General features: G+C 41.5%; 2 protein-coding genes and 1 long non-coding RNA gene across 4 annotated transcripts in view; 2 read left to right on the top strand and 1 right to left on the bottom strand.

Moving 5' to 3' along the window:
• Positions 1-7,024, top strand: part of tigara (TP53 induced glycolysis regulatory phosphatase a) — a 29,279-nt gene extending 22,255 nt beyond the window's left edge. Inside the window, 1 exon segment of the mRNA XM_051952376.1 lies at positions 1,817-7,024. Coding sequence (XP_051808336.1) covers positions 1,817-2,203 — 387 coding nt within the window. The 3' untranslated portion in view covers positions 2,204-7,024.
• Positions 7,025-7,195: 171 nt separating this feature from the next.
• LOC110948417 (fibroblast growth factor 23-like) lies at positions 7,196-8,451 on the bottom strand. Its single transcript, XM_022189933.2, has 3 exons — positions 8,277-8,451; positions 7,814-7,917; positions 7,196-7,743 (listed from the first exon to the last, which is right to left on the bottom strand). Exons 1-3 carry the CDS (start codon positions 8,338-8,340, stop codon positions 7,342-7,344), a joined length of 570 nt encoding a protein of 189 aa, XP_022045625.2. The 5' UTR covers positions 8,341-8,451; the 3' UTR covers positions 7,196-7,341.
• Positions 8,446-13,604, top strand: LOC127535189 (uncharacterized). Of its 2 annotated transcripts, none has more exons than XR_007943855.1 (2): positions 8,446-8,866; positions 13,262-13,604. It is a non-coding gene; the product is annotated as an uncharacterized LOC127535189 (long non-coding RNA). The 2 variants fall into 2 exon arrangements; XR_007943856.1 differs by having other exon boundaries at positions 12,354-13,604.
• Positions 13,605-16,500: the final 2,896 nt, after the last annotated feature.

The raw sequence follows: 16,500 nt of genomic DNA, 5'->3' as shown, positions 1-16,500 counted from the left end.
GGTCCCCCCTATATAGAGCCGGGTTCTGCTCGAGGTTTCTTCCCTGTTAAAAGGGTGTTTTTCCTTGCCACTGTCGCCTTTGGGCTTGCTCTGGGGGTCAGGCATTTGGGTTCTGTAAAGCGTCTTGAGACGAGTTGACTGTAATTGACGCTATATAAATAAAATTGAATTGAATTGAAAATTGAAAAGTGTTGAGCTAACAGGTGTTTTGTCTATAAACTAACTAGAAGAAGCGTTGAGCTAACAGGTGTTTTCTCTATAAACTAACTAGAAGAAGCGTTGAGCTAACAGGTGTTTTGTCTATAAACTAGAAAAAGCGTTGAGCTAACAGGTGTTTTGTCTATAAACTAACTAGAAGAAGTGTTGAGCTAACAGGTGTTTTGTCTATAAACTAACTAGAAGAAGCGTTGAGCTAACAGGTGTTTTGTCTATAAACTAACTAGAAGAAGTGTTGAGCTAACAGGTGTTTTCTCTATAAACTAACTAGAAGAAGCGTTGAGCTAACAGGTGTTTTCTCTATAAACTAGAAAAAGCGTTGAGCTAACAGGTGTTTTGTCTATAAACTAACTAGAAGAAGCGTTGAGCTAACAGGTGTTTTCTCTATAAACTAGAAAAAGCGTTGAGCTAACAGGTGTTTTGTCTATAAACTAACTAGAAGGAGCGTTGAGCTAACAGGTGTTTTCTCTATAAACTAGAAAAAGCGTTGAGCTAACAGGTGTTTTGTCTATAAACTAACTAGAAGAAGTGTTGAGCTAACAGGTGTTTTGTCTATAAACTAACTAGAAGAAGCGTTGAGCTAACAGGTGTTTTGTCTATAAACTAGAAAAAGCGTTGAGCTAACAGGTGTTTTGTCTATAAACTAACTAGAAGAAGTGTTGAGCTAACAGGTGTTTTGTCTATAAACTAACTAGAAGAAGCGTTGAGCTAACAGGTGTTTTGTCTATAAACTAACTAGAAGAAGTGTTGAGCTAACGGGTGTTTTGTCTATAAACTAACTAGAAGAAGCGTTGAGCTAACAGGTGTTTTGTCTATAAACTAGAAAAAGCGTTGAGCTAACAGGTGTTTTGTCTATAAACTAACTAGAAGAAGCGTTGAGCTAACAGGTGTTTTGTCTATAAACTAACTAGAAGAAGTGTTGAGCTAACAGGTGTTTTGTCTATAAACTAACTAGAAGAAGTGTTGAGCTAACGGGTGTTTTGTCTATAAACTAACTAGAAGAAGCGTTGAGCTAACAGGTGTTTTGTCTATAAACTAACTAGAAGAAGTGTTGAGCTAACAGGTGTTTTGTCTATAAACTAACTAGAAGAAGTGTTGAGCTAACGGGTGTTTTGTCTATAAACTAACTAGAAGAAGCGTTGACCTAACAGGTGTTTTGTCTATAAACTAGAAAAAGCGTTGAGCTAACAGGTGTTTTGTCTATAAACTAACTAGAAGAAGCGTTGAGCTAACAGGTGTTTTGTCTATAAACTAACTAGAAGAAGCGTTGAGCTAACAGGTGTTTTGTCTATAAACTAACTAGAAGAAGTGTTGAGCTAACGGGTGTTTTGTCTATAAACTAACTAGAAGAAGCGTTGAGCTAACAGGTGTTTTGTCTATAAACTAGAAAAAGCGTTGAGCTAACAGGTGTTTTGTCTATAAACTAACTAGAAGAAGCGTTGAGCTAACAGGTGTTTTGTCTATAAACTAACTAGAAGAAGTGTTGAGCTAACAGGTGTTTTGTCTATAAACTAACTAGAAGAAGCGTTGAGCTAACAGGTGTTTTCTCTATAAACTAACTAGAAGAAGTATTGAGATAACAGATGTTTTCTGGGCTCAGGTGAAGCAACGGGTCCAAGAGTTTCTGGAGAAGATGCTCCAGCAGGTTGGTTCTAAACGCCGCAGTGACGGAGGACAGGACGGAGGGCAGGATGGACCTCCGGAGACGTGTCCTGTGGAGGGGAAGCCGGACGACGGGCTGAAGGCCGTCTCGGTCCACGCTCTGGTCGTCACCCACGGAGCTCTGATGTGCGTCGCTGTTCGCTACTTTGTGGAGGAGCTGCACTGCTGCGTCCCTCAGGGCTGCGATAAGGCCTTCATGTTCTCTCTAAGTCCAAACACTGGTCTGTGTCGGTTTATTCTGACAGTAAAAGAAGAACAGGAGAGGTTTGTTCTATCAGGGATCCGCTGTGTGTTCGTTCACAGAGCCGATCATGTTAAACACTAACAGCAGAGGAACAACACAAAGAGCTGTTTAAATTATTATTGTTATCAAATGTGGAGCTGATTCAACTTCTACACAACTGATGCAACATTAGAAGACTTAAACTGAGGGATGAAGTGTTAGTGAATTCATTTAAAGAGGTTAAAAGCATCTTTAATATGTGATGCTCGTTCCCTTGTTTCCTTCATTTACCCTCAGCTGGAACGTCATCCTCACATCGTTAGCTCTTGGCTGATCATTACTGTAAACGTGGGCGGATAATGAGTCCCTGTTTCTATATTTAGCCTCTGGTTCATAGATTTTACCCAGGAACGCAGAGCAGGACGGCAGCAGAGTTTACTTTTTGGAAATCAGTGACTTTTTATTGTTGTGAATTAACACTAGAGTCAACAAGGACCAACCAAGGCTGGGTGTGTTCTGGTTTCACTCCATTCTCTGTAGGAAAAAACATTATTTATAAGAGATAAACTCTATTTCTCAAATGCCATAATCTATAGAATGTAGAGTGTGGGGAAAAAACATGTTACAGATTGAAGCTGATGGTGAGTCTTTAACTGGAATATTATTAATGCTGCTGTTAAATATAAAAGGTTCATTCTGTTCAGACCTTCTCTGATAAAACTCCTTAAAAACACTGCAGTGGTTCTCATCTGTTCATCTCTGCATGTTCTATAAATGAGAGTTTAAACACACCAATCTGTTAGATCAGAGTCTTTGGTAAGGATTCGGTATTATATTAAAATATTCAGTATTCCATTTTTTCTCACTGCTTTGGTACATTTCCTGAATCATCCTCGACATTTGCTAAACTAGAAGTGCATTTCTCAGAACAATTCGTACAAATAGTAAAACACCATAGATTACCTGTAAAATCCAGTCTCTGCCTCTAAGTCCTTAGTTTGTCTCTCAGAAATAAATCTGTGTCAGTGAACATGTTAGGTCCATCAGAATGACCAGTCATGTTGTCACTGTATGGATCAGAGGGTCAGATTGCTGAGTCATGTGGCATGGCTCAGTGGGTAGAGTGGCCGTCTTGTAACTGGAGGGTTGCCGGTTTGATCCTCGCCCGCCGTGCTCACGTCGAGGTCTCCCTGAGGAAGATACCTAACCCCTAATTGCTCCTGATGGGTCATGGTTAGCGCCTTGCATGGCAGCTTCTGCCATCAGTGTGTGAATGTGATGTATCTTGTAAAGCGCTTTGGGTACCTTGCAAGTATAGTAAAGTGCTATATAAATACGGACCATTTACCATGTTGTCACTGTGTGGATCAGACGTCAGATTGCCGAGTCATGTTGTCACTGTGTGGATCAGACGTCAGATTGCTGAGTCATGTTGTCACTGTGTAGATCAGACGTCAGATTGCTGAGTCATGTTGTCACTGTGTGGATCAGATGGTCAGATTGCTGAGTCATGTTGTCACTGTGTGGATCAGATGGTCAGATTGCCGAGTCACGTTGTCACTGTGTGGATCAGACGTCAGATTGCTGAGTCACGTTGTCACTGTGGATCAGAGGGTCAGATTGATGAGTCATGTTGTCACTGTGTGGATCAGACATCAGATTGCTGAGTCACGTTGTCACTGTGGATCAGAGGGTCAGATTGATGAGTCACGTTGTCACTGTGTGGATCAGACATCAGATTGCTGAGTCACGTTGTCACTGTGGATCAGAGGGTCAGATTGATGAGTCATGTTGTCACTGTGTGGATCAGATGGTCAGATTGCCGAGTCACGTTGTCACTGTGTGGATCAGACGTCAGATTGCTGAGTCACGTTGTCACTGTGGATCAGAGGGTCAGATTGATGAGTCATGTTGTCACTGTGTGGATCAGACATCAGATTGCTGAGTCACGTTGTCACTGTGGATCAGAGGGTCAGATTGATGAGTCACGTTGTCACTGTGTGGATCAGACATCAGATTGCTGAGTCACGTTGTCACTGTGGATCAGAGGGTCAGATTGATGAGTCACGTTGTCACTGTGTGGATCAGACATCAGATTGCTGAGTCACGTTGTCACTGTGGATCAGAGGGTCAGATTGATGAGTCATGTTGTCACTGTGTGGATCAGACGTCAGATTGCTGAGTCACGTTGTCACTGTGTGGATCAGACGTCAGATTGCTGAGTCACGTTGTCACTGTGGATCAGAGGGTCAGATTGATGAGTCATGTTGTCACTGTGTGGATCAGACATCAGATTGCTGAGTCATGTTGTCACTGTGTGGATCAGAGGGTCAGATCGCTGAGTCATGTTGTCACTGTGGCTCAGATGTGAGATTGCTGAGTCATGTTGTCACTGTGGATCACATGGTCAGATTGCTGAGTCATGTTGTCATTATAGCAGTGTTCTCTGGAGGGATGTTCTGATTAAAACTTTGGCTAAAATTCTGATGACAGTTATTGTAAACCGTAAGTTTGTAAGTTCCACCTTAGTGCATGTTGGAGATTGATTGTAAGAGACTGGACCAGATTCATGTTTAACACTTTTACTGTTTGCATTGTAATTTGTTGACAGACCACATCATTGTGATACAGAAAGGAAAACAGCGCTACACAACACAAAGAAATAAACAAAAAACAAAGTAGAAATGTGAACATAGAACATTCTCCTCGGGGAAAACTGTACATGCAGGAATATGGGAATTACAGTTCAGTCTTCTTACACCTTCTCATGGTCCGTCTGTTGGACGTAAACTCTCATCTACATCATGAATATCTTCTCTTGTGTCTGTGAGTGATTTCAGAAAACCTGAAACCTTCACACATTTCCCTTTGTAGAGAAGTTAAGATTCACCTGGGAGCAGTTTACCAATTCAGGACAGATTTAGAACAAAGTCTAATGGAAATGTACAGAAACATCCTGACATATTCTGACAACCTGTTCAGCCATTCTGCAGGTAAAGACTGATGTGATGAACTGATGCTAAATGTTGTGGGGGGGAGACTATTCAACAGAGACCCGTTAGAAAACATTTAGATCAGCAGGACAGAAGCAGCTGATAATGGAGGAAACAGCAGAGAATTATACGGAATCATTTCATGGACGAACCAAAACATTTACAACTGGTTCAGAGAAATGAGAAACTGATTTTGATGTGAACCAGCGACACGACGATGTGAAGATTGAAGAAGTAGTTTGGAGAATTTCAATTCTGATCTGAGAAATGAACAAAAGTGACAGAAAAACTGTATTCAGTATTATATTTTAAAATATATAAAAGAATATATATATATATATATATAAGTATTCAGTATTAGAGTATTAAGTGTTATATTAAAGTATTCAATATTAAAGTATTCAACATTATATTTAAATCTTTAATATATATTAAAGTATTAAGGAGGGGCTGCACAGTGGAGTAGTAGTTAGCACTTTGGCCTTGCAGCAAGAAGATCCCCGGTTCAAATCCCGGCCTGGGATCTTTCTGCATGGAGTTTACATGTTCTCCCTGTGCATGCGTGGGTTTTCTCCGGGTACTCCGGCTTCCTCCCACAGTCCAAAAACATGCTGAGGTTAATTGGTTACTCTAAATTGTCCGTAGGTGTGAATGTGAGTGTGATTGTGTGTCTGTATATGTGGCCCTGTGACAGACTGGTGACCTGTCCAGGGTGTCCCCTGCCTTCACCTGAGTCAGCTGGGATAGACTCCAGCACCCCCCATGACCCTAGTGAGGATAAAGTGGTGTATAGAGGATGGATGGATGGATGGATGGAAGTATTAAGTATGATAATAGAATATTAGGTATTATATTGTAGTAGTATTGTAGAAGTTTTAGGACCTTATCTGAGCAGGTCTGATGTTTGCTGCTTATATAACCAGTCGGCCGTGTGCAGAACAAACTCTTTTTGACCTTTTTGGGAACATGACAGATCTGCGGTTTTTTTTTTAGTTGTTCTTGTAGTTTTTGCCCAGTTCTGATAAATGTGGTTGGAAGCATTAGTAAATCTGAAATACTTCATGAATCATTACAAACTGAGTGGAAAATATTCAGACCTGTATTTGTTATTTCCAGAGTTGCAGTGATTTGTCAGGATGACGTTAGTTGGTGTTGGTTGCAGCCGGACTGAAAGTTGGGACTGATTTGGTTTTACCTTTGGTTCAGACTAATTTCTGCTGCTTTACTGTCTGCTCATAGAGATACTCCTGATAAAGAATGAAAAGAAGAAAGATCCTTTCTGCATTATTGCTTCTTTTTATCCACTCTCTTAGAATAAAAACAAACACACCAGATCATAGTCACCATTTATTTTATCAGAAATGACACAGCATGAAATATATAAATAATATTACAGTATTCCAGGAATTTAACACATTTCAATAAATAAATACCTTTCATTGCTGTGACTACTGGTGTCCAGCACCCAACATATTTAGATCATGTTTGTATGAATTCTAGCAGATAACGGATGATTTTTTGTCAGCTGTATGCACCAGTCAGCTTCTGTTCAGCTTCTCAACCCGTTTATGTGCAAATATTCAGGATTACTGACAGATTACACATTTTTACAGATGCAAAACAAACATTGCCACATCTGGATTAAAATTTAACTGACAGAAGAGGTTAAAGGACAGCAGGACGCCGGACCGAACCTGTCAGATGTTGCCAAACCTTCCCTTCATCTGCTGTTCAAACAGAAGCCCTGCAGCTGCTGTGATGTAACCCCAAACTTAAATACGTAACCCAAACAGAACCAGGAACCATATCTAACCCAAACAGAACCAGAAACCATACCTAACCCTGCAGAACCAAGAACCCTAATCCGATAGAACCAGGGACCATACCAAACCCGAACAGAACCAGGAACCATATCTAACCCAAACAGAACCAAGAACCATACCTAACCCTAACCCTAAATACTCAACCCTAACAGAACCACGGACCATACCAAACCCTAACAGAACCAGGAACCATACCAAACCTTAACCTTTCCGTCTTCATGAGGACAGAACCAGGTCGAACAGCTCCAGAGAAGCTTCAGAGGTTTTTGATTCAAAGATTTTATATTTTTCTGTAAATATTGAAAGCTTTCAGCTCATAAGATAAATCCCTCCAGTGTCAGTCTGACTCTTCACCAGTGGTTCTGTGGTGTCCGGTAGAACCAGAAGAAGCCCCTCTTTTCTTCTCCCGTCCCATTCTAGCCTCTCAGTCCTGGTCTGCCCGGTCTGCGATGTTGGTTTTGATGGGACTGACGGCTCCTTTGGACTGTAGAACCCTCAGAGGGTCGTCGCAGGAGGTGATGGTCTCTTTGGACACGGCTCCGGCCCGGTCCTGGTCAGGCTGGCTGTGATCGGATTCATTTGGATCTTTAGCAGAATGTGAAGGATGTGATTCTGATCTCAGCGGGTCTGAGGGGTTCACCTCGTCACTCCTCCTCTGCCTCCTCTTCATCAGAGCCCAGGAGGGTTCTGGAGGCTCCCAGTGAGACGTTCTCTGCTGGGTTCCCTCTAGTCGGAGCAGCCCGTTCCCGATGGTGGAGAAAAACACGTCGTGGTGGTTTTCCAGATCTAACCGCTGGAAGAGACAGCCCTCTCTGTCCTTCTGCCTCTGTTCAGGACAAACACAGCATGTTTACTCTGTTTTCTGGTTCAGGACTCATTCATCTAAAGCTACTCACCGAGTGGAACCTTCCTCCTCTGGAGTCCATGCAGAGGAATCGTCTTCTCCTCAGATCAAATATCCACACCAAGTTGCTCCTGTCTCTCCTCACTGGGAAAATCACTGCAAGGAAATAGATTTAAACATGGAATGAGTGGTTCCACATGCAGAACATGTCATTCAGTCCCACTGGCTGGCAGAAGTTCAGTCGGTTTTTATGGACGACTTATAAAAATCTGCTTTAGATGCCTAAATTAAAACACAAATTGACTTATTTGCTTTTTCCAGGACTGTTTAAAATGTGTCTTCTGCTATGAATTCATTTTGTGGAACATTTTTGGAGATTTTTCAACATTTTAACACATTTATATGAAGCATGACAGTTTTAAGTTATTGTTTCAGTTTATGCTTCTAAACATGATTATTTTCTGGTCTTAGTGAAATATTTAGTATTGAAACAAACTAGATCAGTTCAGGCGTACCTAGGAAGTCTCTGTGAATGACATGTCTCCTGGATCTCTTCAGCTCCAGATGGAAGCGTCCCATTCCTCCAGATTTATCTGCATGTGTTCCTGAGCTCCATCTGTCCCCCTGCTGCTGCTGCAGATGTTCTGGATCCTGGAACTTTGGTCTACAATCCACCGGTACAGACACGAGTACAACGATCAGGACGAGAGAGAAGGAAGCCGGTTGCATGATCAGTGGGGATGAAGCACTGTCCTGTTCTGGATGGAGTGTGGGTCGCTACTGGAGGAGGAGAAAGTCCAGCAGCTCTATTTAAACAGAGGGTCAATAAACCGGCTAACTCATTTACCAAAATGTTTTCTGTGGTTAAGAGCTGGAATTCATGATGACTTTAACACCATGCAGGAGGAGAGCTAGGTCAGAAAGCACACTAAAATATTGAGTCGTAGATGCAGGCAGAATTTGTTCTGTGTTCAGATAAACATAAGAAACCTGATCCAGATGTTCCAGCTGTTAGACCAGAGGCTGGAGGAGAGGAGGAGGATCAGGAAACAAGATGATGGAAACGGTAATTCAGCTTCAACGTCTTCAGGTATAAAGCAGTGAGGTAAGAGGAATGTGTTTTTGACTCATATCTTTGTTTTTATCTCACTGAAGTTTGTGGAAGTCAGAGTTGTAAATGTTTTCCAGAGTTTGTTGTGGTCAGAATGAGTAGACTAGAGGCTCCTACGGAGTTAAAGAATAGTTGAACTTTTTCACCTCTGATTAAAAATCACAAAGAATCTGTGATTTGTAGCTTTCCAGCTCAGATGTCCAGTCATGATCACTTGGAAAGACCATGGATGGAAGCCGTGAGCTTCCAATGACTCCTAGAACTCTGAATCTTCTATGATGGAATCTAAAAAAACAATCAACGTTTTGGTTCTTTCTTAGATTTATTATAAATCTTCTGGTTAAAAACACGCACAGAACCTTGAACTATCGGTCTGGGTGACGGAGGAAACTACATTCATCAGATGAACTTTTCATGAGTGACTGAGCAGGACTCATTTAACAGTCAGTTACTGATCTTAAATACCCGGTAGACCAATAATTAATCTATGAAAGAACTAGAATTCATGACAGTCTTTCATTGATGCTATCTTAGAGGATATCAGAGTATTGATCCAAACGGTCTGTATCTGTGTAAGTTAACTTTCTGTTCATGGATGTAAATAATTGATAATTAAGAGTTCTGTAGTGTCCCAGAGTGCTGAATGACATCCAGGGAGAATGATTCATATCCTGCTTATTAATTAACAGTTCAAATCATCTTTCACTCTTTAATTATTCTGAGGAACTTTGGCCTCATTCAAAGAGAAAAAAAAATGAGCTCTGGATTTCCTTTAATATTTTAGCTTTAGAAATAATTCTTTAAGTTCCCAAAATGTTGGTATTTTATGCACGTTAAATGTTCCATTTACTGTTATTAGATATTTACAGCAGCAACATAGCTATGAAGTATAGACTCTTACATGAATATTACTCCAGACTAAACAGTATTTCACCAGTAATGCTAGAAAAGTTCCATATTACAGATCCATCATTGAATCTGTCCTGAAAAGAATAATTTAGTCAAACAAATTAGATGAATATTTATATGAATTAAATATTGTATTATTACTCTGCCAAGGAATGATGGAGTTATGTGACGATCGGCGTCTGTCTGTCTGTCTGTCTGTCTGTCTGTCTGTCTGTCTGTCTGTCTGTATAACTGTCTGTCTGTATAACTGTCTGTCTGTCTGTCTGTCTGTCTGTCTGTCTGCCTATATAACTGTCTGTCTGTCTGTCTGTCTGTCTGTCTGTCTGCCTGCCTGTATAACTGTCTGTCTGTCTGTCTGTCTGTCTGTCTGTCTGTCTGCCTGTATAACTGTCTGTCTGTCTGTCTGTCTGTCTGTCTGTCTGTCTGCCTGTATAACTGTCTGTCTGTCTGTCTGTATAACTGTCTGTCTGTATAACTGTCTGTCTGTCTGTCTGTCTGTCTGTCTGTCTGCCTGTATAACTGTCTGTCTGTCTGTCTGTCTGTCTGTCTGTCTGTCTGCCTGTATAACTGTCTGTCTGTCTGTCTGTCTGTCTGTCTGTCTGTCTGTCTGTCTGTCTGCCTGTATAACTGTCTGTCTGTCTGTCTGTATAACTGTCTGTCTGTCTGTCTGTCTGTCTGTCTGTCTGCCTGTATAACTGTCTGTCTGTCTGTCTGTCTGTATAACTGTCTGTCTGTCTGTCTGTCTGTCTGTCTGTCTGTCTGCCTGTATAACTGTCTGTCTGTCTGTCTGTCTGTCTGTCTGTCTGTCTGCCTGTCTGTCTGTCTGTCTGTCTGTATAACTGTCTGTCTGTCTGTCTGTCTGTCTGTCTGTCTGACTGTCTGTCTGTCTGTCTGACTGTCTGTCTGTCTGTCTGTCTGTATAACTGTCTGTCTGTCTGTCTGTCTGTCTGTCTGTCTGTCTGTCTGTCTGTCTGTGTGAAACATTACTCAAAAACAGACAAATGGATTTGGATGAAATTTTCAGGGAAGGGCAGAAATGACACAAGGACCAAGTGATTATATTTTCACAGTGATGCGGCTTATGTTCTGGATCCACAGCTTTAAGGATTTGCCATTGATTGATTGATTAATCATTTATTTCAAGCCAGCTTCTGACATCACCAAAATCAGACTATTTACATAAGTGATTTGAAAAGGGGATGGATGAAGCAAAGCTTATAAATTCCAACCCCCCACTCACCACCAGACCCCCATACAGGACCACACTCTCCCGCCACACACAACATATAGACGAGACAAAAGACAGACCCATTACACTTCAAACCCACACCACTCCCCCCTTTGAACACTAAACATCACAATTAGGTAGATACACAATACATCCACACAGATCTTTGAGCATCTACTTATGCTAATACATACCAACAACATACAATGTTATACAAGCACATTTTGGGGAAAAAAAAGAGAGAGAACAGAAAAAGGAATAAATATATTCTAGTTACCAAAGCATTTTCTGGCTGTGGTAATCATGGATCACCCAAACCCAGGCCTAATTGTGAGTGTGCCTCTTATGAATGTAATATGTGTATGTCAAGTGTAGGTGTATCGGCCATAGCCATGCATTCTTAAGTACCTGTGCCTAGCAATGGAGGCATCAGTCTTCCATCCCCTCCTGGTAATTACTCAACACTTGTCTTTTAAATAGTTTTTTGAACTGGACAATATTTTTGCACATTTTTATTTCTTCTGGAAGACTGTTCCATAGCAACACCTCTTTCACTGAAATGCACAAGGATTTTAGGGTTGTCCTTACTTTCGGCTGATATAATTGATCCGTTCCCCTCAGTTTATATTTATGATGAGCATCTCTATCTTGAAATGGAGCCTGGATATTACCAGGAAGGGATTTTTGTGATGCCTTGAACATAATCTGTGCAATTTTCAAATCGACCAAGTCATATAATTTGAGATTAGATGAGTTGAGAAAGAGTGGATTGGTGTGATGATCGTATTGCCAGATATAGCTGCTGGCACAGCGTCACTGTAACCATGACAACAAGTGACCACTGTGTCAGTTACCTGCTGACCATCACACGATTGCATCCTACGACACAATGACTGTGATTTATCAGTTGGAAATCATACAAGGAACAAATGATTAAACTGTAGGGTGTTGTAGTATAGTATACCGTGGTGTTTTTGGACATAATTCATGATGATCTTTTTTTTTAAAGAAAACTGCTCTATAGTGTTTTTCAGGGCCTACTTTAAATTATTTCATCATATGGCATGTTTTTACGACATGTTGAAAAAATTGCCTTTTTTTGGACAAAATTCATGATGATTTTTTTTTCAAAGAAAACTGCTCTATAGTGTAAAAAATATGGGGAAAAAAACATCATAGTTTAGTACAGTCCCGGGGTGGCTAACTGGGAGGACCGGGACCATTCCCGGTGGGCCGGTCTGATGTTTGGGCTGTGAGGTCTGGTGTTCAGTCGTGGCTCTGGGTTGATCATTCTGCTGCTGCCGCTGTAATCCGCTGTTTCTTCTTGTTGTTTTTTTTCTGCAGATGCACCGTGACGTAACACGTCCGTGCACACGCTCAGAGGTGTTTGAAAGATGGAAAACAGGAAGAGCAAGGATGGTGAGGAGAAGGAAAGAATTAAAAAGAGGAAAGCTCTGGAAACAGACGCAGCCGAATGTGCAGAAATTGGAAACTTTTTCACTAAAGCTCGCGGTTTGAAACGACAAATGAGGACGAGGAAACGGATACGGACTTTGTTGAACTTTGCAAACCACCGTTCCAGTTAATTATCAAATCAATTCATTGTGTGCCATTGTGGCGTAAAACAGAACGTTATATAATTTAAATAATAGTACGATGCGACCACATAACTGGGAAACTTTGTCTTGAAGAGTCAGAACAAAGATCCAGAACCAAGCAGCAGCCAAGAGCCACAAGTCCAGAGTGGGAGGTAGGATTGTTCATGGAGTGAATATTATTAGAATGAATCTAATGAAGAGTCTGGTGTAGAGCTGCTCTATATGAGAAGATGATTCAGCTCTACATTCATGAAACGGACCTGACGGCTTTGTAAAAAGGGGAGATTTGTGCTGAGAGTTTTGACCATTTTAAAATTGTGATTTAGTGTCAGAGGCAGAGCCAGTAGTGATGAGAGGATTATTGCTGTAGTATGAAGGAACAGGTGAGCTGTTGGAACAGAGCGAACAAACAAACATTAGTTCCAATACTTTCTACGCCCAAACCATAGCAGTGACCCATTTAATTTTTATCATTAAAAGACAATAAATACACAAAGACCACAACTGAAAGGGAACAGGATGAGATAAAAACATTGACTTTCATTACTGATGTCCAGTTTTAATAAAGTTCATGCTACTTTTATAAAATGATGAAAGTGATTAAATTGTATTTGTGTGATCTGTGTTTGATTTCTGTCTTTTCTCCTCATCCAGATGTTCAGAGGAGCTGATGCCACATCTGGTCCAGCCGATGGAAGGTCTTGAAGTTCTCTGACTGAAGATGGTCCTCTGACTGGATTTAAGGTTCAGATGCTCAGGAACAAACTCCACCAATGAGCCAACAGGGAAGCTTTAGGTGTTTTAAATGTTGCTATAAAGCAAGAAGACTAAACTACATTAGTTGGACTTCTACATGAGAGCTTTAGTTATTCTTCATCTACTTCCTGAGAAGTTTGTTCAGTAAAAAAGACAAAAGCTATGACTTTCAGCTGAACTAAAGACAGACTTTGTGATTTTTCTGCTCACATGTTGTGTTGTTCTAAACTTACTCTTTCAACCCCCTGAAACCAGTGTTTGTCCTGTTTTTGCTCCTCGGCGACCCTAGACAGCCGGTTGTAATGTTTTTTGAGCAACACACCATACTCTGATGTTTTTACAGTGAAGGTTCTACTATGGAACCAGTTTGACATGTTCAGGTGTTCTTTGTGTGAAAACTCAGAGATTTCAATTCAATTCAATTTTATTTCTATAGCATCAATTACAGTCAACTCGTCTCAAGACGCTTTACAGAACCCATGTGCCTGACCCCCAGAGCAGCCCAAAGGCGACAGTGGCAAGAAAACACCCTTTTAACAGGGAAGAAACCTCGAGCAGAACCCGGCTCTATATAGGGGGGACCCATCTGCCTGCTGGCCGGGGGGGTTGAGAAGGACAGATCCTTCTCAATTTCAGGGATCAGAAGGTGGTTTTCAGCTTTCTTTGCAGTCTGGTTGAATGGGCACAATTTATTACTGGACCGTGGACCAGTAAACAGTAATTTTTTACTGGACCGAATATTTTATGCACAAATGTACCAAAAGTTGATGTATAATTTAATTTTAATAATTGTTATACAAATTTACTACTTTATTAATTATGTTTGCTGGTATGTATGAAACCAAGATCAAGATTCTAGCTCAAGAAAGCCCCAAAACAGCCCATGCATAGGTTTAAAGAGTAGAAGATAGAAACAAGTCAAATTTTTTCCTATATGTTGTTATTACACCTCCGGAGGCACGAACATCAGGTTAACAGGGTCCCAGATACAACACGACACCATGGGCGAAGAGAAATGACCGTTTTTATATAGAATAAACCATACAAAATTAACTATTGGATAAAGAAAAGCACTCATTTGAGGTCAAAACATAAATCGTGTACTAACCATGCTAGAAGTATAAATCACAGAGCAATGTGGCTGGGTCAAGCAGAGCGACCGTGTAGAAGTGAAATGAGGTGTGGTTTATTTATTTTCTGTTTATATCATGTGTTTTTATCGCGTGATATCGCTGTTCACACGAGAGCCTCCTGAGGAGCAGCCCTCGCCGCTGCGCTCGCTGTGTGCTTTGACTTTCGGAGCAAGACGGCGGCGCTTCGTTCCGTTGCGCGGCGTGATCGCGTTATGTGGAACTTCAGGGTTACAGGAAAAAATTACACCGGACATGAGACCAGTAATGTAGTAAGTTTTACCGGACTTTTGGTACACAAATCGGATTTGACCGATGGTCCGACGTCATTGGCGCACACTGTCTTTGTGAACTTTCTGCTTCAACTTTAAACTAAATGTCCTTCACTAAGCCAGCCCTCTGGACTTCCAGTAAGCTGTGTTCCTATTGGCTGTCCAGGTGGCTGCTTGGTGTAATCAGGAACACCTGAGCAGCTCAGTGTCTTCCTGCTTTATGTCTGCAGTCAAACATTTCCTCTGCTTCTCTTCGCTGAACCTGGTTTGGCTCCGTTGCTTTAGTTTGTTCTTTATGCGTTGGCTTGCAGCTTCCAGCAGTAAAATCCTCTTTAATGTGTTTCTTGGTGTGTTTCAGGGCTTTGTACTGGATAGTTGTCTTGGTAAATGTGGTTCTTTAGCCACACTTAGCACATGGTGCTAATGTGTGCAGTGATTAGTGGATTTGGTGCAGCTGAGTTGTGTCTTTATCTTGGCTGTAGTGAGTCTTTAGAGGTTTTTGGTTGTTTGTGAACCAACGTTGGTTGTCCAGAAGGTAAGAGTTCCTGTCCTGATTCTCTGTTTAAAGAGCTTCTCTGGTAGGCTGCAGGAGACTTTAGCGTTTGGGTTGTGCTAGTTTGGTTTTTGTACGGTTTCATTTGGACGGCTATCTTGAGGCCCCTCCATGTGGTTTAGTGAGGTTTTCTGGAACAGTTCTACAAAGCAACCTGCAGCAGAAGAGATTTTGAGAGTTTTTAGGAAGTTCTGGAGACCAGACTTTAGAGCAGCACAAACATTTGTCAGCAGTTTGAGCAGGAGAAGGTGAGCTTCAGAGTAGAAATGAGAAGGAAACCTTGTTGACCGTGTGGTGAGGTCCTGTACCAAGAGTTTGAGCAGGTTGTGAAGAGTCTGTAGTTCTTTGGTCTGAAAGCACCAGAAGAGTCGACTCATTAAAGGAGAAAACAGGAGATGTTGTTGGTTCTTCTGTCGCTCTGCAGTTTGCTTTTTTTTTCAGATTCAGAATATTTTATTGTCATTGTCACAGAACAACGAAATTGCATTCGGAGCATCCATATAGCAGAGTTGATAAGGTGCAAAAAAACCTCACAGTTATAAATATCAAAAAATAGCCCAGTACAAAAGCCCCACAAAAATAACAAATACCATAAATAACCCAGTGCAACAAAAACATAACCGTTAGGGGGGAAAAGGGTCATGGAGAAGGGGTACCTTCTCCCTGAGGGCAGCAGGTGGAAAAGATGGTGAGTGGGATGGTGCTGGTCCCTCATGATGTTGCGCACCCTCGTCAAGCAGCGGGTGGAGTAGATGGTGCTGATCTCAGGGAGAGTAGTTCCAATAATTCTCCCAGCAGTATTCACCACCCGCTGGAGAGCCTGTTGGTCAGCCTTAGTGCAGCTGGAGAACCACACTAGGAACCCATATGTCAGTACACTGTTGATGGCACAGTTGTAAAAGTTCACCATCAGAGGTCTGGGGATGCAAGTACTCCTCAGCTTCCTCAGGTAATAGAGGCGTTGCTGTGCCTTGCCCACCACTGTGGCAACGTGGTCACTCCAGCACAGGTCCTCAGTCAATGTTACTCCCAGGAATTTAAAACTTCTCACCCTTTCCACCACATTGTTGCCTATAAAGAGCGGTTGGTGGTTGATGTGTATTTTCCTACGGAAATCTACCACAATCTCCTTGGTCTTTTTGGTGTTTAGGACCAGGTTATTGTTTAGGCACCATGACTCCA

The sequence above is a fragment of the Acanthochromis polyacanthus genome, chromosome 8, assembly GCF_021347895.1.
Source record: "Acanthochromis polyacanthus isolate Apoly-LR-REF ecotype Palm Island chromosome 8, KAUST_Apoly_ChrSc, whole genome shotgun sequence".
Lineage (NCBI taxonomy): Eukaryota > Metazoa > Chordata > Actinopteri > Pomacentridae > Acanthochromis > Acanthochromis polyacanthus.
Note: the sequence above shows the minus strand (reverse complement) of the source record. Positions and strands in the feature narration are given on the sequence as shown.

What these genes read in the sequence shown, in the direction of transcription:
- LOC110948417 (XM_022189933.2), bottom strand. Translation starts at nt 8,340, where the DNA reads ATGGGACGCTTCCATCTGGAGCTGAAGAGATCCAGGAGACATGTCATT. An exon ending in CATTCACAGAGACTTCCTAG is followed by an intron (nt 7,918 to 8,276) that starts GTACGCCTGAAC and finishes ATTTCCTTGCAG; the next exon opens with TGATTTTCCCAGTGAGGAGA. An exon ending in GAGGAGGAAGGTTCCACTCG is followed by an intron (nt 7,744 to 7,813) that starts GTGAGTAGCTTT and finishes TGTCCTGAACAG; the next exon opens with AGGCAGAAGGACAGAGAGGG.